The sequence below is a fragment of the Columba livia genome, chromosome Z (assembly GCF_036013475.1).
Source record: "Columba livia isolate bColLiv1 breed racing homer chromosome Z, bColLiv1.pat.W.v2, whole genome shotgun sequence".
Classification (NCBI taxonomy): Eukaryota; Metazoa; Chordata; class Aves; order Columbiformes; family Columbidae; genus Columba; species Columba livia.
Window position 1 is genome coordinate 36,378,267 of NC_088642.1, and position 24,570 is coordinate 36,402,836.

Here is a 24,570-nt window from a genome sequence, read left to right on the forward strand (position 1 = left end):
TTTTTAAAAAATAAATTTAAAAAATGCACGGAGATTTCAAGTAGAATTAAGATTTCATCTTATAGTCACTATTTCACATTCTATATTATATCCCCAAATTAAAACAAAAAATCTTGTGTTTTACAAATATTATTTTTATACATACAATATTGTTTCAGGCTTGCAGTCAAGAAAACAATTATACTGCTTGGCTACTGGAAATACCCTGCCTTTAGCCTTGTTATGCACCTGAGATGTGTGAAAACTGTCTCACAGAATATATTACAGAAGACCTAGGGCCTGATCCTGCAACTGTTACATGCATCCTGCAACAACCATTTGCCAGTGATAAGGAAGAACGAATACTGGAGGTGCAAGATTCTGCCGGATCAGGCCTTAAGTGTACGTGCATTATACAACACATTATATGGTGACATCTCAAAATAAAATACTGTATTTTTATGTAATGCAGAAGTAACACACACAACTTACATATAGTAATAATTTATTCTGAAATGTCCATTTTAGCCTCTGTTGAGACATCACCCATGTCTCATTAATAAAAGAGCAGCCATCTCACCTCAAATACCAGAATATACAACAAGTTACAGCATAGCAAAAAAAAAATCTACCTACTTTAAGAGAAAATCTAATTCAGGTAAAATAATTTTCTTCAAGGTTTTACAGTTACACAGGTTTCTTTTTTTTTGTTTTGTTTGTTTTTTTCAGGGCACAAAGTGTAAATTGTTACACCACAACTATCTATGCACATTATGTGACCACAGAAATGTTAATCATTACTTCAGAAAATGAACCATCAATTCCATTCATGCAGAAAAGCAGGCTGGGAAAGCTTGTTCAGCAGAAACCATATTACTGTGAATTTCACAGCCACATGATTAATTATTGGGTTAGATGGACTCATGAATATTAAAACTGAGTATACTTTTTTGCATAAATAAGACCAGTTCTTCCCTGATGTAGTTTAAGTCAGTCTGTAATCTAGAAATGATCGATAAAGCAATATGACTGTTATCTCCTCTATCTGCAATGTTCCATGATTTCAACAACAAGCAATATTTAAAGTATTATGGGATGGGATGCTAATTTAATACGTTAAACATACTGTACAAATCTACTTGCATTAGCAGTTTTATTCCAAACTGTCAATCAGGTATTCCTCCAAAATATTACCAGTGAAGACAAAGTATACTATCAAATATGGCTTCCAGAACAAGGACCTTCTAACAAGAATCAAAGCTATTTACAACAAATAGAAACAGCAAAAAAAAAAAATCAATCCCCATTTTTTTTAGTTTCATTTGAAACAAAAGTTCTAAGTAGCTGCTGTATATAATACATCAGTTTTATTTATTTTTTGTTGCACTTAAACGGAAGTTACCAGGTAGGAGCCAGAGAGACGTTTAGGACTCTGAGTTCCACCAGAGTCTGGATTTTCAGACTTGGAGTCACGTTTCTTTGTGCTGTTATTTACTGGTGTTGGTATTTGTGATGGCCGAGCAGAACTGTTGTCCACACTGCTCTTCCTGCGGCTTGGATTGTAGTTGAAAGGCGTCACTCTTGCTGCGACAGCACCAATGGGGGAGCTATGTTTGCTCGAGCTACTGGAACTGAATGGTGTACGCTCACTTACAGTACTTTCATTGTTTTCTGGTGCAGAGACAGGATTATTCTGCAGAGGCTTTGTTTCAGTGCCTTTCTTGTCTGGACTGTCCATCTGAAAGAAAGAGTTCAGACGATTTTCTAAACCAATGGTACGAACAGAAACACCTCCATTCCCTGGGGTTTGTTTTTCTTGAATCTCTTTAGAATCTTTACCATTCACACCCCCTTTTTCTGAAACGCTGTCAATAACAGGGGGAGTATTTCCAGTTGGAGACCTTCCAGATCGAGGATTATTAATTGGGCAGTCCTCTATCCTCACCCACACATCCTCTGTCTTGGAGACAGCTGGTGCCATCTGATAGATGAGAGTTTTGGAATCGGAGCCATTTGTGGTACCCGAGGAAGAATGCTGAGGATCATTTATTATCTGAGGAATTTCGTTTTCTTTTATTTTTCTCCAAGTACCTTTTGCTGGTACTTGGCTTTCTTTATTTTGCTTGTGTCCAGAAAGAGAACTTCCGGGTTGCTTCTCATCTTCACTTTTTGCCTTTTCACTGGATTCTGAAGAGGCTGACAGAATTGAGGAGGAACTTCCAGTTCTTCGCCAAGTGCTTACACGAGGAAGCGACGAGGAATGCTTACTATGTTCACGCTTCCAAGTTCCCGATCTATTGATTGGCAATCTAGATGGACTCTCAGAATGAGAACGAGCTATATCATGACGTTTTGCTGGTCTCCCATCATACTCTACAGAAGGGCTTAGATTAGGGGGTAATTTTCGCCAACCACTAGTCTGGGCAGTTGAATGAGTGGATATAGACATATCAGGAAGAGATGGACTTAAAACTGGGGTCTGTAGTTGGGACCTTGTGGGAGAATCTGGCCTGGAAGGAGACAGAGATTCGAATGAAGCTGACTCTTCTAATTTCCGTCTTAGAGTTGGGCTTGGAGCTTCTTTAATAAAAGTTGACTGACGAACGAGAACAGGTCTCTCGGATCTGTCAGATTCACTTCCACTAGATTTTGTGGATGACATTCGGGATAGCTCAGTCTTTTTGTTTGATCCACCACTGCTGAGAGCTTGGTTTAACCCTTTTGAGGCAGACTCACTTCGTGGAATGCTACTGGTACTCTTAGGTAAGGCAGTTTGTTTTGTAAGGTTTTGCTGGCTCATCTGCCTGCCTGGTGATGTGTACGACATTCTACCTGAACTTGAAGATTTAGTTGAAGCTGTGCTAGGAGATGATGTCCTTGGCAACTGAGACAGTTTGTTGGGAGGACTTATACCGTTCCTTCCTGGAGAAATTGAGGTTCGGCCGGGAGATTGCAGAGGCCTACTTAATGGCTGCTGTTGAGGTCTAGAAGGAGTGGAGTCTCTGGATCCTGATCTAGAAGGTCCTTTACTTGACCCACTCTGGTTCAACCCTGATGGCTGCCTAGTCACAGGAGATGGCTCAGGTTTCACTGATGACTTGACTCCTCTTGGAGAACTAGTCAAACTTTGGCCTTCACTGGGACTCTTGGAATTTGTGTTTTTCAGTGGGGGACCTTTTTTGGAAACAGGACTTGTACTTGAAGAACTATTCCGAACTCCTGGAATATGGATCATTGTCCTACCACGTGAAATTGAAGGCACACTTGTCTGTTGTGGTTGCTTCAGCTGGCTTGAAACTTCGGAATTGGAGCGAGCTTTTCCTGTAATTATACTTTTATACACTTTCTTCCCTCCTTTGATTCCCCTACTTTCAGATTCTGCTTTTTTAGACTCCAGTGTGCTCTTCTCTCCCGGTTTAAGTATTCTTGGACCTTTATTACTAGTAAAGGGTTTTTCTTCTTGGTCTGGGGTAAGATGAAATGGTGACCCTAGAGAAATACCAGATTTTAATGAAAGGATAGAATCAGAGTCTGAAGAAGCCTGTCTAGACAACGATGCAGCAGCTGCAGCTTGATGCAAGCTACTAACTATAGAATTTGCACCTTCTTGTATAGCTTTCCAATCAAAGTTCTCTGAATCAGGTGAGAAACCATGTTCTGAATCTGGCCTCTGTATCCCTCTCAAATCCAGTGTTAAGTCTTCTGCCGATATACCACCTGTGTTTCTGGGATTACTTTTTTCACTTTCACTCTTTATCCTTGAGGGTTTTTTCTTTTTAGGCATAGCAGAACTAATGCATTCCTGCAAAAGATCGTCTTCTGAGTCAATGCTAAGAGAACTCAGAGAACTGTTTCTAGAGAAACATACAGGAGTATCTTCAACATGAAATGATTTAGGTGCATAACCAGAAGTCTGTGGTCTGTTTGATTCCATCTGTGAATCAGGAGCCTCAGTTCGTTTTGCAGGTTCCCCTTCTTTGTTGTTATTGTTTTCTTGATCAATATCACTGAGGGAACTAAGAGATGAATTGCGAGAAAAACAAACAGGTGTGTTTTCAATAGCAAAATTCTGTGTCTTCTCATCGGTAGCTGCTCCTCTGTCTGGAATATCTTTAGCTGACTGAGAGAAAGTTTTAGGTTGACTTCTGCTTGTTGGGTGTTTTTGGCAAACTTGTGTCCTGTTACTTGGTTGCTGACTTGAAGATTGTTCTGGATTAGTGCAGTCTTTATTTTCTGTTTCCTTTGCTTCTTTTCCTTTTCTTAATTCTGCCTTCTCCCTTGAAAGGTCAACATCATCATCATCAAAATCTAAAGAACTTAGGGAATCATTCCGTGAAAAACAATAAGGAGTTCCCTCAATAGGTGTGTAATGATGAGGGGAATCAAATGCAAAGCTTCCTCTTACACGTTCTTCATTATTTGGCAATTTGTCATTAAAATCTCTTGAATTATTTTTAAGATTCTGTTTCTTTGCATCTCTGTTCTCCGGATAGCTTCTTTCATTATTAATATTGCTTTTAGGCTCTGTGGTTTTTCTTATACGTGCTCTGTATTCATTATTTTGGGCAACAGGCTTTACTGGTGATGTTGGCTTCTTTTTCTCACCTTCTGGCTGGTTTTTATTACTTAGCGATGAAGATGCTTGTTGAATTTGATCCATTATCTTCTTCACTCTGAAAGGTTTGTGACTTTTTCCTTTTGGCATAGCTGAATTAATGCACTCAGCCAGAATATCACCCTCTTCTGTTTTGTCATCATACAGGCCTGGGGAAGTCACAGCTGAGCTTTTTGCTCTCTGAGAATCATCATTACTTCTACCTTCTGTAGGAATGGTGTCTCGCTTTTCAAATTCCCCTGAGTCTGCTCCTGTACCCACATTGTCTACATTGGCCAACTCACTCGGGGGCGATTCTATTGTGAGATCACTCAGAGATGTAGCTGTTGAAAAATTTATTGGGGTACCCTCAACACAATATACCCGTGGCATATCATCTCCTGGTGTAAAACTCACGTGCTTCTGGGATTGCAATCTGCTTTGTGAAGGCAAAAGTTTGTAAACTGGCAACTGGCTAGGCTTTCTGGCTACAGGAGGAGGCATTTTTGGAGCAGATCCTTGGGAAGGCTTTTTGGCTTTACGTGAAGACTTGGTTGGCATTGCAGAAATAATACACGCTTCCAGTATTTCAATATCATCATCATCATCAGAATCATCCAAAATGTCTTTTTCTGCTTCAGCAGGCTTCTCTGCTTTCTTCTCTTGGTTATCCTTTGCATCATCTGATTGTTCAGGTTCTGCTTCGTTTCCATGTTCATTTTCATGAACTGGAGGCATTATTCTTAACTCTACATCTTTCTGTATAAACGGCTCATCAAGACTCAGAGCACTCAGGCTAGAAGAGCAGGAAAACCCATCCGGTGTGCTTTCTGTGGCAAAATGTAATAGCGTATCAGCCTCTGGAAGTACCTGAACTCTTTGAACAGCTGCATTTACAGCTGCCTGTCTAGGACCAGGGTCTCTCTTTTCTGCACAAGGTACTTTACCTTTAGCTACCTCTCTTTTTACTTGAACTCCTTGAGCAGGGGGTGGCGTTTTACTTCTGCTTGGAGGCATTGTTTGTCCCGGGCTATCTGGAAGGTCACTGGGACTTATAATACCACTTACCATTCCACTACAAGGCTCACTTTGAACTGAACTAGCAATTGAACGGCTTTCAAAGCTATCCAGGGAACTTACAGAAGTACATCTGCTGAACATGAGTGGTGTTTCCTGCACATAATGTTCTGGTGGGCTTTTAGGAGTCTGTGCACCACTCTTTGAGGGAGATTTGGCACCTGAAGAAAATTCAACAGCTTTATGTCTAGAGGAATCAGAAGGAGACAAACTAGAAGTCTGAATTCTGCTGGATTTTGTTCTGATGTGTTGTGATGTTGATGTGATTTCACTTACTGCCCCTTCTGTAGATAGAGCCCCACTGTTCTCCTTTAGTTCTGCTATCTGCAGTGTGTTATTAGCATCTGTCACACGTGTGGATTGATCACGTCCTATTTCATCTTCAGCTGATGACAAAGACGACAAAGAGCTACACCTTGAAAAACATATTGGTGTATCTTCCACACAGTAAGTCTGTATAGTTTCCTGATTAATAGAGGGAGTTTTACAGGAGGCAGTCTTTTGCGCATGACCACCTCTGTTCTGTGCAGAATTTGGGTGAAGCTGATTCTGTCTCTTTGAACCAGCTGAGGGGGCTGATGTGTTCCCACTGCTTGAGGAAATATGGTCAGTTTTAGTGCTTTGCACTGAAGAAGTCTTTGAAAAAGTAAAAGATGGCTTCTGAGAAGAAGGAGGAACTTCTGTTGAGTATTTTAAACTATAATCAATTGGCTGATCAACATGATGTTCCTCTTCATTGTACTTTATGCTATAATTAGTTGGTCTGTCTTCCTCTTCATGTTGTTCCTCCTCAGAGTAACGTTCACTATAGTTGGTTGGCTTATCATCGTCATAATCATCAACCTGGCACAAGGACTGGTTTACCTTCTGATTTATTCCAAGAGTTGAGCCTACTCTGTTCTGATCTGAGCCATTGGATCCTCTTGATCGGAAAGAAGAAACGCACTCTTGCTGCCCAAAAGGTGACTGATATTTCATATGTTTATCATCTCCACTGTCGGTGTACACAGGGTAGCTTGCATTTTGGCTCCTTGACTGCCTTTGTTCACTTTGTTTCATTTCATCATCTATTATATGCTTAGGCCTTGCCCATCTTTCATTCTGAGAGGGACTTTGTCTTCCAGAATTTAACTGCTCATCTGAGTATTTAAGACTATAATTAATAGGGGTGTCCAGCTCTCCATCATTGTCATCCATGTGATTCGCACTATGAATCTTATGTGCCAAGTCAGCTGGATACTGACCATAACTACAGAATTTACTTTCATCATCTTCAGAGTAAGATTCAATGGAAGGTTTCATTTGGCCTCTTTTACCATAACCATCACTGCTGCTGACGCTATTTAAGCTATCGTTTGAAGCTCTCTTGTATTCCATTTTTGTATAAGGCACAGGACACGTCCTGCTTGAATTCTCAGATTTAGGAAAGTACGTATTTGAGTGAGTATGGGCAGTGGCTGATCTCCTTGGGCCATTTCTGTCTTCTGTCAAACAGTGCATTTCAGTAGTGGAACTGGAACTTCTGTCTTCTTGTGGAATATGCATGCTTGTTACTTCTTCCATAACTTTGGCTATCTGAGCTGCAGCAGTAGAAATCTGCATTCCTATTCTCTTAGAGGAGTTCCCAGTATTCTCTGCAGCTGGATGATAGGTATTTAAACCTACTTCTAGATCCCTATCAAGACTTCTGTCTTTCTCAGATCGAGAATTTTCTATGTTTCCCCTACTGGAAGAGGAGGAGCCTGGCAATACTGTAGTATTTAAATATGGTGAAAGTACAGTCATATTACCAGCATTAAAACTCTCTGATCTGCATACACTATCATCATGCCGACTGGAGTCCAAGACGTACTCACTGTATATATTTTGTTTATGTCTCTGCTTATTACGGTGAGATGCTTTTGGGCTTAAATTATCAATGTTGTCAAAAGTCTCTGATAAATGCTGAGCATCTAATTCTGCTTCCAGAGCCTTTTGTTTTCTGACATGAAGAGATGGTAAGCTTGATCCTGGAGACATAATGTTAGCATCCTTATATTTTGCTGGCCTATTTGCCATGAGGTTTCTCAGAGCTGCAGCACTACCCATGGCTATCATTTTGTGTTTTGAGTGAATGAGATTTTTCAGCATGCTGACTGCTCCCATGTCCCACAGCGCCTCCTGATCCTTCGCGTTTCGTGCAGAAAGATTCCACAATGTCCCACATGCATTACTGACTATTGTCAAACTGTGCGACTTCAAGTGTTGTAACAAGGTTTGTAAGCAGCTGTTCTCTCGCAAGATTTGCCTGGTGTTGAGTAATTGAAAACAAACATCAGTAAGTGGCATTTCAAAAGGATAAGAGACAATGCAAAACAAAAACCTATTATGCTAGAGGCAAGTTTTGCCCTTAGAAAGGATAATTATGAGTTCTCCAGTGTAAATTTATCTCATATTTCATCTGAATGTTAATCAAATCCTATTACAAATATGAATAGTTAAGCTTTTAGTACAGTTCACCATTAACAAGCAGCAGGTATTAATCCGTTTGCATATTCCTGTTATGTGAAATACTTGCCTTATCAAATGCATTCAGATTAACTACACTTCATCACTACATTTAATACATGCATTCATATTAAGACTCAGTCATAGCAACTGTTACTAAAGAGACAGAAAAAGTATACCCACCTGTGGTCCTCATTAGTAGCAATTAAGCTAGAAACATTTCTTAATATTCCTCCTCCACTTTCTATGATGGCTAAAGTGTTTGTTTGGCTCCGGTATGTCAGTGTGCCAACTAGAAATGCAAGAGCACCATCAACAGCACATATATCAGCTTTGTTCTCAGTACAGTGTGCTGACAAATTCCATAAGGCACTCAGAACACTTTTTAGCGTGGATTCCTAGGAAAGTAACAAAATGACAGGATTAGAGAAGCTTTGAACTATTGGTCACAAGCTCTCAGAAACATAAGTTAGCTTCAAGGAGTTATGCATGTTTTAATTTCTGCTTTCTGGGCTGGTAAGTTAGATGCAGGCAGCAGTGAACACATAGATACTTTTGTTTGCTTCTTTCCTTCAGCTATGGATTTGGTGCTGCTTCCCTCAAAGTTTTCAGAAATATGTGCTACAATACTTGTTAGCTGCCATAATGGTAAAAATGGCTTGAAGAGTAATTGGCAGGGGAATCTGGGATGGAATATAATAAAGTCTGTGTACCAAAAATATATCTAAATATTACAGAACTGGTACTTATCTATTCATTGACTCGAAAGAGGTTTTATTAAGTGCCAAAATTATAAAAAAGGCTATTGCAACAACACAGCTTATGAAGCTGAAGAGTAAAAGCTGTCAACCCTCAAATAAAAAGACAGTAATATTAGTAGTTTTGAGATGCCATTGCTACATTATGGTGTGTTGCCATGTTAACTCAAACCAACTCCCTTCTTCAAAGCAAGTTACCTAAAACACCCCAAGTATTTGACAAAGTGCTTTTATCAAAAAGGACAACAGTATTTGTGCTTTGTGTATAATAAATGCAATCTCTCCAAAATTTATCTCAATCTTTTATACAGGATACCTTCTTAACTTCTAAAGCGCATTCCATCAATGCTTTCACACTTCCAACTTCTCTTAGAGTCTTTTTACTGTTTACGTCTGCTCGCCAGGACAAGTTCCTCAACACACTTGCAATGACCTGCAAAACATGAAAGAAAATTAATGTATCTCAGTATAGCTACTTCTTTAGCAAGTCATCTGACTTTCCTCCTGGATTTCTAGAATGCTATGGATTAATTAACAGTGACCATGCTCAGCTACTGAACTAGCCCTTTGCTACAATCTGCTTTTTGTTATCTTGCCCGCTAGACTGTTGTAACATTTCAGGATGAAATTTCATCAAAGGTACTGGCTTTTGTGTGTGGGTACCTAAAACAAAGACTTGAAATCATGTTCCCTGCTTTCCACACTGGTTAAAAAATTCAGATTTGTGCTCTACTCAGATGTTTGCACTAGATATACATACTCTCAGGAGAGAGACTGAGATAATCTTTTTCTCAGCTTTTCTGCTTGTAAAATAGAACAATAACACTTGCCTCTCAGATGGTTTATAAACATTTGATTAATGTTTTTAAAGATCTTTGCAATATTTTAAAAATACATTGTGTGTTTTTCAATAAGAATAGTTATCTATAGCAGATGAGTAGCCATTCAGCCTATGTCCTTGGCAGCGGCCAGACTGAGATAGACTGTCACTTTAGTGGACAGTCATTACGTAGTAAACTTTATCTATTTATGGGCCCCACTAACCTAACGAAATATATTCCATGGAAAACTTTTACCTACAGATGTTCTAATCGCCAAAGAAGCGCGTAAGCTCCCCCAAGGGAGCCAACGCAGGCAGTGGCAGGCAGAAGAGCCCCGTGATACCCTGCTCTGGCTGCTCTCCTAGGCCCACCACAAGAACCTTCAGCCCGTCAGAGGCTCATGTCAACATGCCCAGAGGAGCACAGGGGACCCACGACAGGCAGGAACACAAACTGAGAGCTCGGAGGAGGGGGCACCCTGTCCGGGCTCTTCCTAGGGCTCTCCCGGGAGACCCACAGCCCCATGGGCCAGGTGTGACACCCATTCAGGGGAGTCGGTGGGAGCAGCTTGCTGCACCTTCCGGACTGAGGCAGGCCAGTGCACAAGTCCTGGCCTAGGGATGTGTGACACTTTCTGGGATCCATGGGAAGAGCATTCTGAGCCTGTAGAAGACTTCTTATGGGACGGCAGGACCCAAAGGTTCCAAAGGCAGAAAAAAGGATGGATTCTATGTGATTTGGGGAAACACAAGGGTAAGTGGACGGAAAGGCACAGCTGCATCTAAACAGCTGGCTGGCTGATACGCTCCTCTGGCCATGCCCTTTGCCTGATGAGCATGGTCAGTCTAATTTCTGATGTTTCAAGAGTGAGGGACTTCTTGCTCTGCCCACGTGTGTGTGTACAGGGGTCCTATGTGCCAGTGGCGGGAGACAGACCACGGGTCAGAGGGCCCATGTGTCTGTGACTTCCTTTTCAAGAACAGTAAATATACTTGGTATCTGCCCTAATACCCAATCAGACAGTTTACTCAGTAACATCTGCTGTAATTCTAATAGTTTTCTCAGTCATAACTAGGTACCTGTTCTTCTTCTAGTGGATAAAAATTTTGTGAATGGTACTTTAAGAGATAAAGTCAATTTTACATAAATCTGATGATTCACTCAAACTGCAAGGAAAACAGGGTTTTCCTTTCCAAAAGCTGTTCCAGGTTGTTTACAGTATTTATTAATTAAAATGGATTATAATTTAATATTTAATGGTTTTAAACAAGTTTCATGTCAATGAAGAATAGTTCTGCACTCTCAACTCTCAGGATCACTCTAAGCACTTATTTTCAGGCTGTTTTCTTTACATGGCAGGAGCCATTGGAAGAGACACTCAGGTGTCACTGAACACTTTGGTCGTACTTAAAAAGCTTCTTTGGGAGGTGCTGGAGTAGTTATGTGTGACTTGTTAAGTCAATGCAGGTTCTCTTGAAATACAGATTCTTCTGCTATTATTACCCTATTATTTACTTGCGACAAATGCAGGAGGAGCCACAATACTGTATTAACCCTCTGTGTAATCCCAGTCCATTAGCACCATCACCAGTAAACTAAATTAGAGAATCTCAGATTGCTCAAACTTATCTTTAAAACTGGATTTCCACTAAAAGGTCAGCATCATAAAAGTGAGTTTTATAGCCCACATGTCATATGTGCTTTGGCAAAACAAAACAAAAAAACAAACACCAAAACAAAACAAACAAAAAAACCAAAACAGAACATGACCCACAGTTAAGCACTTTTACAAAACCGAAGATGTGCTTTATAATTTGTGGAATGAGTACAGGTACAATCTTTGCTTCAAAGTTAAGGCAGACAAGACAACATAAGAACAGCAATTGTTAAACAAAACAAAACAAAACAACAAACAAACAACAAAACTCAAGCAAACCAGTGAAACCACCAAACAAACAAAAAACACCAACTAAAATCAAACCAAAAAAAATCCCCCAAAACCAGGCTGGGATAAATGAAGTATATTTCAAAGAGAGCTTAATTAAAAAAAGAGAGGCTGGCTATGGACAGCACAGACAGAGTTCAAGTATAAAAAATAACCAGTGGCGAAGCCGAATGAATAGAAAGAAGGTAAATATTACGAAAGGAGAGCAGAAATACAATATTTTAATACAATGCAATGAAATTCATGGAAATGTCCAGGCTGAAGAAATATTTCATAAGGATGTTACCTGCTGTAAGTCTTCACTTTCAGATTTCAATTGGGCTACAAGAGCTCTCATGCAGCCCTTCATAGAACATAATGTAGCCTGTTCGGAATAATAAGAAAAAAGTGAATAGTCTTAAATGTCAGGTTAGGTGGCTTACTTCTGCACAGTGTCTTGATATTTTAAGCTAATCATATCTGAAATGCAATAAAAGCTTAGTAAAATAATATCGCCTACAATAAACATTTGGTTTACAGCTACTAAAAAATTAAGCATAAATGTCAGTATCTGTTCTGGACAATACATAAGTGGTAAAATTGTGCTAAATTTTATATTTTTTTACAACAGGTCTATGACTTGATCTGGAACTTTACTACCTTACAAGCCACCTTTTATTATGTGCCAGATAAAAATCACCTGTGAGCTGGCCATGTGTTGATGTCTACTGGGCCTCACAATATTTTTTTTCTCTCAAATAAACATAGTATGAAAAATAATATGAATATTTAAAACTGATAAATATAGCAACATTTCTCACATTTGAAGAACAACTTTTTAAGGATACAATAGCAACAGATAAATTGAAAGGCTTATGTTGGAAATTGTGACAGATCACAACCAAAAATACTTCAAAAACAACATATGTGCTAGAACTGTACTACTAGTCAGCTGGACAGCATATACATTTACATCTCCGAGTAGTTTAGTTTATGCTATATGCTATAAACCCAGTAACTTCAACCCTGTAGCGGTTACTGATTGGATGATGTAAAGAGCCAATATGTTGTGAAGTAATTCACTTGCAGCAATTCACTTTAATCTTGGTCTAAAACTGGGAACAAAAAGCAAGTTACGCGAATCCTGTCATTTCCATTCACTTCTGAAATGTCTTCCTCTAGAGCAGAAAGATAAAAGTCTTCCCAGTATGAAGTTATTTTAAGATCCATAGCTTGGCAAACTCTGGGGCAAGAAATTATTGAAACTATTCTATCTTTTGAAAGCAAGGTCCTTGTTAGAAATCAGAGGACTTCTTCTCTCTTATAATAATTTGAAGTAGCTCCCATTGTAAGCCAGATATGCTCCAAATATTTAAAAGCAAGCTCCAGCATGAAGAAGTTTGCAAAATTTCAGACAGTAATAGTATTGTTAAATAACTGACAACTTTACAAAATTTGACTCAATTAGTAGCTCTAGTTCAACATCCTCAGAAAAATCAGTCACTAACTGTAATCAGTGGAGAGACCACCATCATTATATGCTATACTAATTTAGTGCTCATAAAAAAATAAGCCAGTAGACAAAATCCTGACTTCCAGTGACAAATTAAAAGTGATATAATTTAAGTGTTTATACTATACTTGCATAATACCATACTCAGTTTGTGGTGCTCTGTCAGAAGCAGGATGGAGTGACAGAGGTACTCTGAACTTCTGTCCTGAGCTCAAATTCAACATCCTATCTTGGAGATTTTCATCACTCATCTTAAGAACTACAATTCAAACATACCTATGAACTGAAATTGCTGTATGCTTAAAATTCTACTCTTACCTTGTTTGCCACATCTCCAAAAGTTAGGTTTGTCAGAGCCATTCCAGCATACCTCCTCAAGGTAACACTATAGTGATCATTTGTAAGTCCATACATTTCACAATCCACTTGCAACAGTTCAGCAATGGCCTGCAAACCTCCTTTAAAAACCAACAAATAAGAAAATAAATATATCTGTACCCTAGTATCACTAGCGCAGTACATATATACCACAAGCACATTGCATTTATATATACGGAACAAGTCTCAAACGTCTGAAAACCAGAAGGCTCAGAAAGGTAAATAAATTGTTAAATACTGACTCTGGATCTTGAATCCTGTGTTTAGTAGCAGCTGAAAGGTATGACAGCATGACACTGACATGTCAGGGGAGAATGGGAACAGGAGGAATTATGAGGAAGTAAGAAGCACACTCATCTTTTAATTTCACCCAGCCAAAATCACGTTTGACCAATGAACTCGCACCGGTTACATGAAAGGCTGTTAGTAAATCTGAAAATTACTGATTCAATTATCACTGAAAGTTATTTTCTGAGAAAGATACATAGCATATTTTCATTGATAACAAAAAGCAGCAAATTAAAAGAAAAATGCATGCACAGAATTTACTGAGCATGGCCTAAAAAATTCAGGCTGTTAAATAGGAACCAACTTGTGACAAAAACTAAACCAAAACAACAACAAAAACAACAAAAATCTCCCACCCTGGAACACAGTCTCCATTGAAATTGCAAGTATTTCCACAGTAAAATACTTTTCCAAAATTCACAGTTAATGCCAGAAAAACGAGTAACTGACAATAATTTTTCCACTGGGAAATGGTATGGTTAATTTAAACTGCATTAATCACTTAGAAGACAACAACTGACACCAATGAACTGATGATCTGTTTAAACTAGTAGTAAAAAAAGCCGTATATCCAGTGAGGCACAGCAGGAGTGTCAGCGTTTCCTGCAGACTTCTCGAAGTCAGAGAAAAGCATTTGGTCTTACCAAGCTCATTCATCGCATGCCTGTGCTCTTCATCAAATGAAAGCTTCATCAAAACACACACTGCAGGACAGATTTGATGATCCACTGGAGCAGGCACTGATTCAGAAATAGGTAACAATTAGTATTTCCTAGGTGATTTTGTCTAGTTCATAAATTTTCCAAAGCAAACCTAATCTTAATATAAATCAATTACAGATTTGTTCAGGGTTTGCATGTCCCCAGTAATCTACAAACAATTAGTTAAGAACATTACTAACATGTGTACTAGAAATACATCTGAAGCTGAAAAAGAAGCTAGGGAAAATCCTGAATCTATGTATTAAGTAAGAAATATGACTCCCAGTACAAAAAAAACCATACTTATTATTTCTTTGGTTGTTCTGTCCTTATGAATCATTAATTAAACTCTTTGTTTCATAACTGAGAAGATTTAAAGTTCGTAATTTTGTGAGCTGGGTTCCGGCTAATGCACAAATGGCACTGGTACATCTTGTTCCACTCCTGCTAAATGGTTTTTGCGGTAACCTGCAGCACACACACCACAGCCCACTGATTTGAGTAGTGCTCCTGTTACAGACACCAGCAGCATATTTACAAAATGCCCTCAATTCAGAAAAGCAGGTAAGCAATCCAGGAGGTTAAACCTTTTTTCTATCTGTTCCCTGAGAAAATTCCTATTCACTTACAGTATCATCTCTCTTGTATTTTAACACTGAAATATTTCTTAAATACCACATGATAAAAACCAGTTCATATTATACTGAATAGATTGAGATTATGTAATTTTCTATCTCTGTCCCTCTCCTAAATGAAATGTGCTATCTCCTGAATGTATCTGTATGAAAAGCAGCTTGAGATTATTTATCTAGATATGTTTCATTATCCCTTAAAATGTAAAGCAGAATGATTGCATATTCAATATTATAGATTATAAGTATAAAACACTAGAACTGTAATCCGGAAAACACACCAAGATCTATGATTAAACTATGAAGCTTATAAATAGGGTATCATACCCATAAACGATAGTATTTCCTAACACTACCTCAACCTAAAAAAAATAGATATATACACACAACATATATAGAAGAAAACTCACATACACTCACTAAGAAGACAGATTAAATAAGCATTTTCTATAAATTTACTGTTTTAAATATATACGCTTGAAACACTTTTATACTGCTTGCAGAACCTACTTGGGTTTTTGTCTTGGTCCATGCCTTGTTCATGTGCCTCCTGCCATTCCCAACATGTTTCACAGTATGCACGGATCTGCTCCAAAAGATGGAGCACGCGGATTTCCCGTCTGCCTCGCTTGTCATCAGGCTGAGAGTGAATGATGTTGTGCAGGGCGGCGCTGGCTCTGGCACGGGCCTCTTTACTACCACGAGAGTTTCCTAACAATACAGAGTCCTTATCGTTGCCATGTAAGAGCTGGATGAGGAGAGGAAGACATCCAGACTGACGCATGGCTATGCAGCTGTCTTGGGAGCTAGACATGGCTAGCAACGTTCTTGACATGTCATCTTTATCATGAGTACCAAGCATTGATAACAATGAATACACCATTTCCACCTGCAGGTCAAATCATTTTAAAAATACAGTTACATTTTAAAAATACACATTAAATGAAACTAAAATTAAATTTTAATAGAACACATGAGCAAACCCCCCTTATTTAACGGTGCAAAAATAGTGCTGTTTAGAAATAAATAAGCACTATTACTACTTCAGCATTCATAATCTTAATAATTTCATGTAGTGGTTAAATGGCTAGGTGGTAGCTGTATTTAACTGTTTTAATCTACCAGACCAATGGCAAAGACCTCTAAATGTCCATTGTACAAAAAGATTAAATAACCATACCAATAAAAGTGTTTCAGAAATCTAAAATATCTCTAAAATCAATTCAGTCTTTAAAAGTGCACTATATGAATCACGCTTTCATGTAAAGATGCTCTTCAGTGAAAAACTATGTAATGTGGCATTAAATATGATGATTCTCGACTAATTATGAGAATGATTACATTAATATTTGGTTTACATTGTGCTAAGAAAAAAAAATCTTACATCCATCTATTTTTAAGTTTTCCTTTAACACTATTTCAAATTAACGAATCATTTTTTGTTAGGATGACTTGCATATGGACTGGATTATTTACAGCAAATACAAAACTGAAGTGTTAAATTAACACTTTCAAGTTTATGGGGATAGAAGTAGTAAAGCAAAAGAATGCCATTTATATATATGTAAAACACTGAGCATCTGTCAAACTAAATCAAGCCATGAAAACCCAGCATTACACATTTAACCTGGAGTAACCAAATTTCTCATTAAAAAAATAGCAATTATTGAGGGATTCCCTTGGCTGTCAATACAGTGATCAATGCAGTATTTGGTTTGCCTTTCCTGTTTTGTTTTCTTCAATAATAGCTTTAGATCAAGAAATGCATTTGGTTCTTCCAGTGAACTTTCAGTAGAATAACAGGATGTAGAGGACGATGTTCGATATTATCTAGGAACTCCAAACTCTTAAAGCCAAGGTAAACAGGAACATTCGTGATCAAAACACAACACAAAGAAACTCTCAAAGGGAACTGTGAAGTAGCTGTGTGTGTTTCTTTAGAATATACCAATTAAGGAGGAAATGAGACTTTGGACTGTTAACGCAAAGTTTTCTACTAATAACTAGATAATTGTACTGGTTACCAGACCAATGAAAGATTTTTTCTGATTCTAATGTGTCTGGAGATGGGTGCAAATACCGAGTTATAAAAACCTGGATAGCAGCAGGTAGACTAAGCATGAAGTCTGTTAATGCGTACTGCTCTAAATAATGTTGGATTGCTGAAGCAATAAAAATCTTAGAATGTGTGCAACTGTATGATCCTAAGCAAAATCCACTGAAATAGACCTGGAGCCAATTTTATGTCAGATTAGCATCCCGCTTAGGAGATCCTGTCTTCTTGGTTTGGGAAAAATCAAATACAGTATTAAAACAAACCACTTGGATTCTTAAGGCAGCGTGAATTTAATATGCTTCATGCATGCCTCTTGACAGATATTTCAAGCGGCAGCTTTAATCCAATGTTATTTAGAATTGGTATGTAAAGTTTTTGACAGAGAATAGGGCTGTAAAACCCAACAAAATCCAGCCTCCAGGTTGTGGCAAAAATAGTATAGGAAAAACAAAAAATATTTGTCTGTCTCTTGCTGTATACACACACTGCCCACAGAGACATCATCTTCTGCATCTGTAAATGCATCTTCTCATGCATTAATATTAAGCTTTTCCTATCCCACAGCACACTCAGTTCTTTGGCCATATCCTTCCACACTCAGTCCCTTTACCCTGCCTTCATCAGGGCTCTCCTTTTATCTCCAGATTTTGGGAATTCTACAATTTGCAATGAAAACACAGACAGACATTCTAGCTGATATCATTTAGTACATGCATACAGTGCAGGACTGAAATTACAATATTATAACACTGTTCTAAGGCCCAAAGTAATTAATACTATGTCAAGCTGATAGGGTCTGCTTCCCAGAAGACTGTGCTCAGCACAACACCAATATTATCTATCCTGTTGCTGATTCCAGAGGCAGTGTGAACTCCAGTGGTTCATTAACTCAATTCTGTGTTGTAGATTTGCCCTTTTCCTGCCCTCTCTTTTTATGCTATATATATACTTTGAGCACAGTCTTTTGTGAAAAGACATCATGGTGAAGGGACTACATAATTTTTTCTTGTATCTCTTTTTTGTTTCCTGTGTATTTAATTTCTTAGAACTTGCATCTGTTTTGTGGATTTGGCCTCTGGATAACTATTCAAAGCACTGCTCTTAAAAGTGTTAGTTTTCATAACAGATTATAAACCAATATCACAGATTTTTAGATATTTCAGTAATTTCTAGCAATCATTTTTTCCTTACTGTAACAACTTTTAAGTGATCATCAACAAGTGAAACAAAGAATTTCTGTGCATATATCTTAAAAGTGGAAAAAATATTCTAAAATTTTAACTCCATAAAATTACTGTGTGTAGATAGATCGTCAACTAATATTAGCATCACTGGCAGAAACAACGAGGTTATTGTATTAGTAAAAATGTAGCATTAGCGACCTGTGGTTTGTAATCTTCGGTTACCTTGGTACCCAGATGACTTGTCAGTCTGCGAGGAACAGAATAGTTACTACCAGAGCTCATAACACTGGCTGTCTCATGGTCCATTCGAGCAGCAGAACCCTACAAATTTAAACAACAATTCAGCATAAAACAAAGTCTGAGTGAAAAAGCAACTATTGCCTAATTCAGTTTCACCACTGGATGATGAAGAGATTTTACTGACAGTAGTGAACTGTCAACTTATTTTTGCTTTACGTTAGATCCTCTCTCCCCTAACTCAACTTAGAAGTCACCATTAAACTGGGTTTTATTAACCATTTTTCCTTAAATTAATTCTCAATAGAGTTGTATTTTCAATGGAAATATTTCATAATTACTATTTGCACCAAGAAGGAGGAGAACTGCATTTTGCAACAAACCAAATTATAACTTTTACAGAGAGAAAAAAAACCAGACTCAACTTTTATGTCAGATTATGTAGTGCACAGGAATAAGTCTGTAGTTCTTCAGAACACAACCAGGTATGCAAGAACTGACAAGTAAAAAGATTTATCTGGACAGGGAGTAATCCTATTTGAGTTTGTTCATATCAAAAGCAAATAAAGAGCAGATTAATCTATTTATTTTTTTAATCAAAAACTATAAAATCATGCTGACACTACTTGCTCTAATTTTCCTAGAAATGACTGTAAATAGCATACTCCTACCTGTAGTAGTAAGACCCGTATTTTAGCATCTTTGTTCTCTTTTAATCCATTTTGCCTGTTTACATTTCCTTCCCCATGCCCTCCCCCCCCCCTTTTTTTTAACTATTCTTTATCTACTTCTCTTTGCAGTTTTTTTTCCTTTGTCATGGCTTGCTTTGTTTTGCTCTGCCTCCTATCTGAGAAGTTTTCCCTCTTATGTCGCTACTTTTCCATTTAGGGAACTTAAAAAAAAATACGTACGAAGAATGAACACTGTTAGTACAAGAACACTGTCTTTCTGAGGTAGTCACCAGTCGTTTGTCGATCCTCTACAAAAGCTAAAATCTGTTCATGAAATTATTAGCTTAATTTGCAAAACATTTTCAACCTATGTGGATCAATGATTATTTTATTTTTTTTCAATAAAATTATGTAACACACTGAAGAAAACTGTATGAAAGGCACTTTGAAATAATTTCTATGTTTTTTTCTAGGTGTACCATAAAGAAACAACAATCTTGCCTGAGTATTTGCTGTTCACACAGGTCAATATCTTAAATTTGAAGCTGACAGTCACCAGTAGTAAAAGGTAGGAATAAGTTCATGTCGCATTTGAAAAAATTCTAGTTATACTGGAATATTTAAGCACACAGTATTATGCCTGTTTCACTCTCCCATTTGAATCCAGAACATTTCATGTGTGTTCCTTAATAAGTATTATGCAAAGAGTAAAACTAGAATGATTTAAATTCACACAATTTATTCCAATATACATTTCCTACATAAACAAGCCCTTATTTTCTCTGATGACTACAGCAAACATTCAAAATATTAAAGCTTCATATAAAAATTATATTGGATTTTCTAAATTATTTACTCAAATAATATGCAGTGCTAGCCATATGGGAATGAATTCCCAGAGTTTTACACTGAGTAATCCCTTCGTAGTATCTTGACCTCAAAGTACATTCAGAGGATTACAGTTTCAACATAATGTACATGCCAGAATTCTCCATTAAGTTCAGTATGTTTGTTTTATCCAAAAGGTGAAAAAGACATACATTTGTAGCACTACCTATCAACATTTATCATGGTGTAAAGAGAAATAGCGTAATTTTCCTATTGTTTCCCCAAAACTCTACCAACTTTGATTCAGATAGCTATTTCCTTCAGAGCCATCATGTGGCCTTGCTTCTTTGAGGATGCCATGATGCTCAAATGAAGCGAAACTACATTTGTCAATGGTTCCTGAAGACTGGTGTGAAAGAACTAGTGTAAAGTGTGTAGCCGTTCATTGGAGAAAATGGGAACTCATGAGATGTTATGTGCACCCTTCTTGTGTAGAGCCTTCTCCTTCAACTGCACCTTATTTTCTACTTTTATACTTCACTGTCTTTCACTCATTGTTTTACTATGCTTGCTATTTATGCTGTCTATTAGATAATGTCCCCTATTTTGTGGCACATTTTCTTAACAAAATAGACGATCTCACTAAACAACTTTAGAAAACTTGCAAAACAAAGGTCTGAAAAAAAAATTTACTTCAACAGCAGGATAATGAGTCTAGTGGAAAAGAGAAGACAGCTGAAAGATGGTGCAGAAAAGGACAACACTGAATCCTGAAAAACCCTGGATGCAATGGGCAGTGCTTCAATTAACCTTGATTATATGACTCCAAAACCAATTAGAACCAAATGATTTGGCTAAAACTTTTTTTTTTGCACTCAAATGAATACTGATGGCTCCAAGTATATTGAGCTCATTTATCAAAAATAAATGTTACGCCCAATCCATTAAACCTCCCCTGTCTGGACTTGCATTGACAGTAAGTAATCTCCAGATGTCCCTTTTAACACAGATTCAGTGCCCCAGATGTATTCACCTCCAGGAGGAGAGAATGTGCATGTCTGACACATTTTTATGAGGCAAAGTTCAAAACTGCGCAAATCCTCAGCAGATCTCAAATGAAGGATGAATGAATCTCCCACTTGCGTAAGACTGTCAAGACACAACAATCCCTTCTCCCTTCCCTCTAAAATATCTGTTGTTCAGAATAACTCCTGATTCATATTCTGAAGATGGATGATACATCCACAGTTCATCAATGATTTAAATACAATATGCTTTCCGCCCCAAAGCAGCACTGAACTGTTTTCTTCTCAAACAATAAAGCTGCCACAAGAATTAGAGTCAGAGTCTCAAGCAATTGTTCAGATATGGCTGATAAAACTTAATTCCAAATGGTGATCAAACATATTTCAAAAGCAAAATTATGGGCTGTGCTTAATGTTTAATCAAGTTATATATTCTAGCCAAACCACAATTCTTTCTGATAAATCTTCTTATACAAGACATTTTCAGAAGGATTTAAGTAATTCTACTTCCCTGGAGTAGAAAAATATTTTGCATATATGTTCAACCATTAAATTTGTAGTATGAATTTTTAAAAACCCCATTACTAGTGGGAATATCTCACCTACAGTTGGAAATCATAAAGGGAATGATTATTAGCCCACAGTAAATAAATAAAAGTCTTTTTAGCCAAAGAGCAAAGTAATAGATTTTGATAAATATTTGTTTTAAAAGACAAGTAGAGAATTTAGCATAGCTCTCAAAATATCGCACTAATGTATTTACTTAATAAAAGGACCAGCAATGAACGATTATTTAAAAGCATTTAAATAACCCTTCAGCCCAACACTAGGAGATTATCTCATTGATACTGTGGCTTCAAAGCTGTATCTAAAATAGTACTGAAGAAACATTAATTATAAACCTGCCATTTGGTTCTCCTATTTTTTAAAAATCACTGATATTTCACTGCTATTTTCTAAACTGTAAATTTGAACAATTTTCAATAGTTAAATTGTATTTCTAAGATTACAGTTTACCTACAAAAGAACACATTTTCTGTAGTCATTCTTGTTATCTCCTTCATTGTACCAGGCTCATTAATCATTTAAACAAAAGAAACATGCTCCCTGCATTACTGAATATTTATACTTCATGTTATAAAAACATTTCTTTCCAACACATACAAGAAATTTCTCTTTTATAGATGGAAAGAAGAAAAAAAACATATCCTTCCAAAACGAGCAGTTTATACAAACACTGTAAGGTAAACACCACTATATTCAGCATTTTACATTTTGAGTATTTAATTATATTATCAACAAACAAAATAATAAATTTACCTGGCCAGTACTGCTAGTTGCCATGCTGATTTCTGCTGCTCCTTGACCTTCATTCTGCCTCTCTGTATCATGGGAACCTGCATCATGCTTGCTTTGAGGCGCTCTCTGTTAATATAAGAGTTTATGAAATTACATACAGAAATGAAGTACACTTTACCATTCAAAGCCCTCTAGACCATGAATGCATCAATGCTGCACCCTCACAAAGCCACTGAACAGTACTTTGTATTTCATAATGCTTAGACTCAATAATTAACAGCTGAGACTGCCTTCGAAAAACTGCAAGATGAAAGTGAAGCATGTCCTCTGAGGATTATAGCCCTACAAGACAAAGGATTTGCTGTGAGACACAGAAGCACCATTTTCCACCAGCTGTGCTCACATCGCTGTCAGAAATGTAACAGAACTGGAGCAAACAACTGTCTTCTCTGCACTGTCACGTGATCTGTGCATTCACTGGAAACTACAGCTAGCACAGTTCAGTTAAGCTCCACATTCACAGACAAATAATTTCTGCGTGAACAGAGGGATACCTGTACTGTACAAATCCTAATTTTTAAGGACAAATCACTTTGATGCAAATAAAATTTACATATAGCCTGATACTGATCCACCTAATAATACTGTAACAAAATAAATTCAGCTCATCTTGCAAGCTGGTACAGGACATGTTTCAGCTCCTTCAGGAGACCAAATTTTCTATACAACTATACAAAAATCAAGCTGGTGTGCCTGTGACTGACAGGAATCATGAGATCAATACGAAAATCAGGCCTTTAGCTTCTTAATAAAGCAAATAGAATAACTGAGCACAAATGAAGTGTGTGAAGTATCCAATATTATCTAGTAATGTGTTTAAAATGTTTCAGATATTCAGAAAGGCATAAATAACCCTGTCCTTGAAAGGTGCTTGATGTCTGGAGGTGGAACGTTATCACCTTACCTCCAAAGCACAACTGTTCTCATAGTATTTGTTCTGATGCCAAATCTCATTTTTCAGACTCAGAGGCTACTACCCTGACACCACTCTTGCAGAACCTCTTAATTAATTTAACTACACTTGCTACATTAAACTCATTTTCTCTGCGTGTCTGCAATGTCCTTGAGCAGTATAGCCTATGATAGCATAGTCTGCCTCGTCTTGATTTATGGAAATGTCTCTTTCACTTTTAGCAGAAACATACTTCTCTTCAATGTGTATACACTGAGACAGGTTAACCTGCTGATCAAACTCCTATCACTGCAATCAATACTAGCTCTGTTTTGTTCATATAAAGTCATTAGAATCTCAAGCTCAGAAAGTATTTAATGTTGAACAGAATTTCAGAAACCAGTAACAAACTAAATACATATTAAGTAATAATTTTGGGATAAACTTAGAAAATGAAATCTATACAGTTTAACTAAAGGAATAACGTATGTCAAAAAACACAGTAGTATCAGAAAAAGTACCAGCATGAGAAAATTGAAAACAATGATGGTTAACATTGTGTGTTCAGTGATGGAAAATGAGTAAGCCACAAAGCAAAACTCACAAAATATTTTAGGAGACACAGTGTTATTATCCTTTTAAATCAGATCTGTGATTTTAAAAGGCACCATCTGTGTCATTGTGTATGAAATGAAATTGTTACTGATGCTCATACAATGACTACAGAAATTTTTGTTGCCAACCTAAGAGTGAGGACCCACTCAAGATCAGGCCTTCTGTACTACATGTTGAGTTATATGCTGAATCCCCACCTTACAGTACTTCAACCTTGAATAAAGTGTAATGATAAGTTTGACAAAATCTAGATCTAAGCCTCCAGTATAACTCATGAAAGAATTTTCCGGTCACTAGGTGACAGTAATTTTCAACCCCATGCAGAAAGTAGTACTCAACAACCGTTCATTAGCCACCCTCTGACCTAGTGGGTCACCTGAGGGCGAATAATGCTATTCTTCCAAGAATGCTCCTGAGTTTGGGGCAATATTTTTGGGTGGTGATGATGGTGTATCTATTAAATAGTTTTGATGCATCTAGAGCACAAACACAGGGGTATTTCATTCTCTGACAAGAAAAGTTTCTGCTCTCTTCAGCACTCTCTGACCTTC

At 37.5% G+C, this 24,570-nt stretch overlaps 1 protein-coding gene across 7 annotated transcripts in view; it reads right to left on the minus strand.

Moving 5' to 3' along the window:
* Positions 1-646: 646 nt before the first annotated feature.
* The window catches only part of APC (APC regulator of WNT signaling pathway), a 100,196-nt gene continuing 76,272 nt past the window's right edge, over positions 647-24,570 (minus strand). For 4 of the 7 annotated variants that reach the window (XM_065045394.1, XM_065045397.1, XM_065045392.1 and 1 more), the window contains 9 exons: positions 22,474-22,578; positions 18,591-18,713; positions 15,663-16,041; positions 14,464-14,559; positions 13,472-13,611; positions 11,948-12,025; positions 9,212-9,328; positions 8,321-8,535; positions 647-7,937 (listed from right to left, as the gene is read on the minus strand). In XM_065045394.1, the coding sequence (XP_064901466.1) occupies positions 1,367-7,937; positions 8,321-8,535; positions 9,212-9,328; positions 11,948-12,025; positions 13,472-13,611; positions 14,464-14,559; positions 15,663-16,041; positions 18,591-18,713; positions 22,474-22,578 (7,824 nt within the window). In that variant the 3' untranslated portion in view covers positions 647-1,366. The remainder of the gene's footprint in view (positions 7,938-8,320; positions 8,536-9,211; positions 9,329-11,947; positions 12,026-13,471; positions 13,612-14,463; positions 14,560-15,662; positions 16,042-18,590; positions 18,714-22,473; positions 22,579-24,570) is intronic. The other 3 variants (XM_065045398.1, XM_065045395.1, XM_065045396.1) reach the window with 1 other exon arrangement.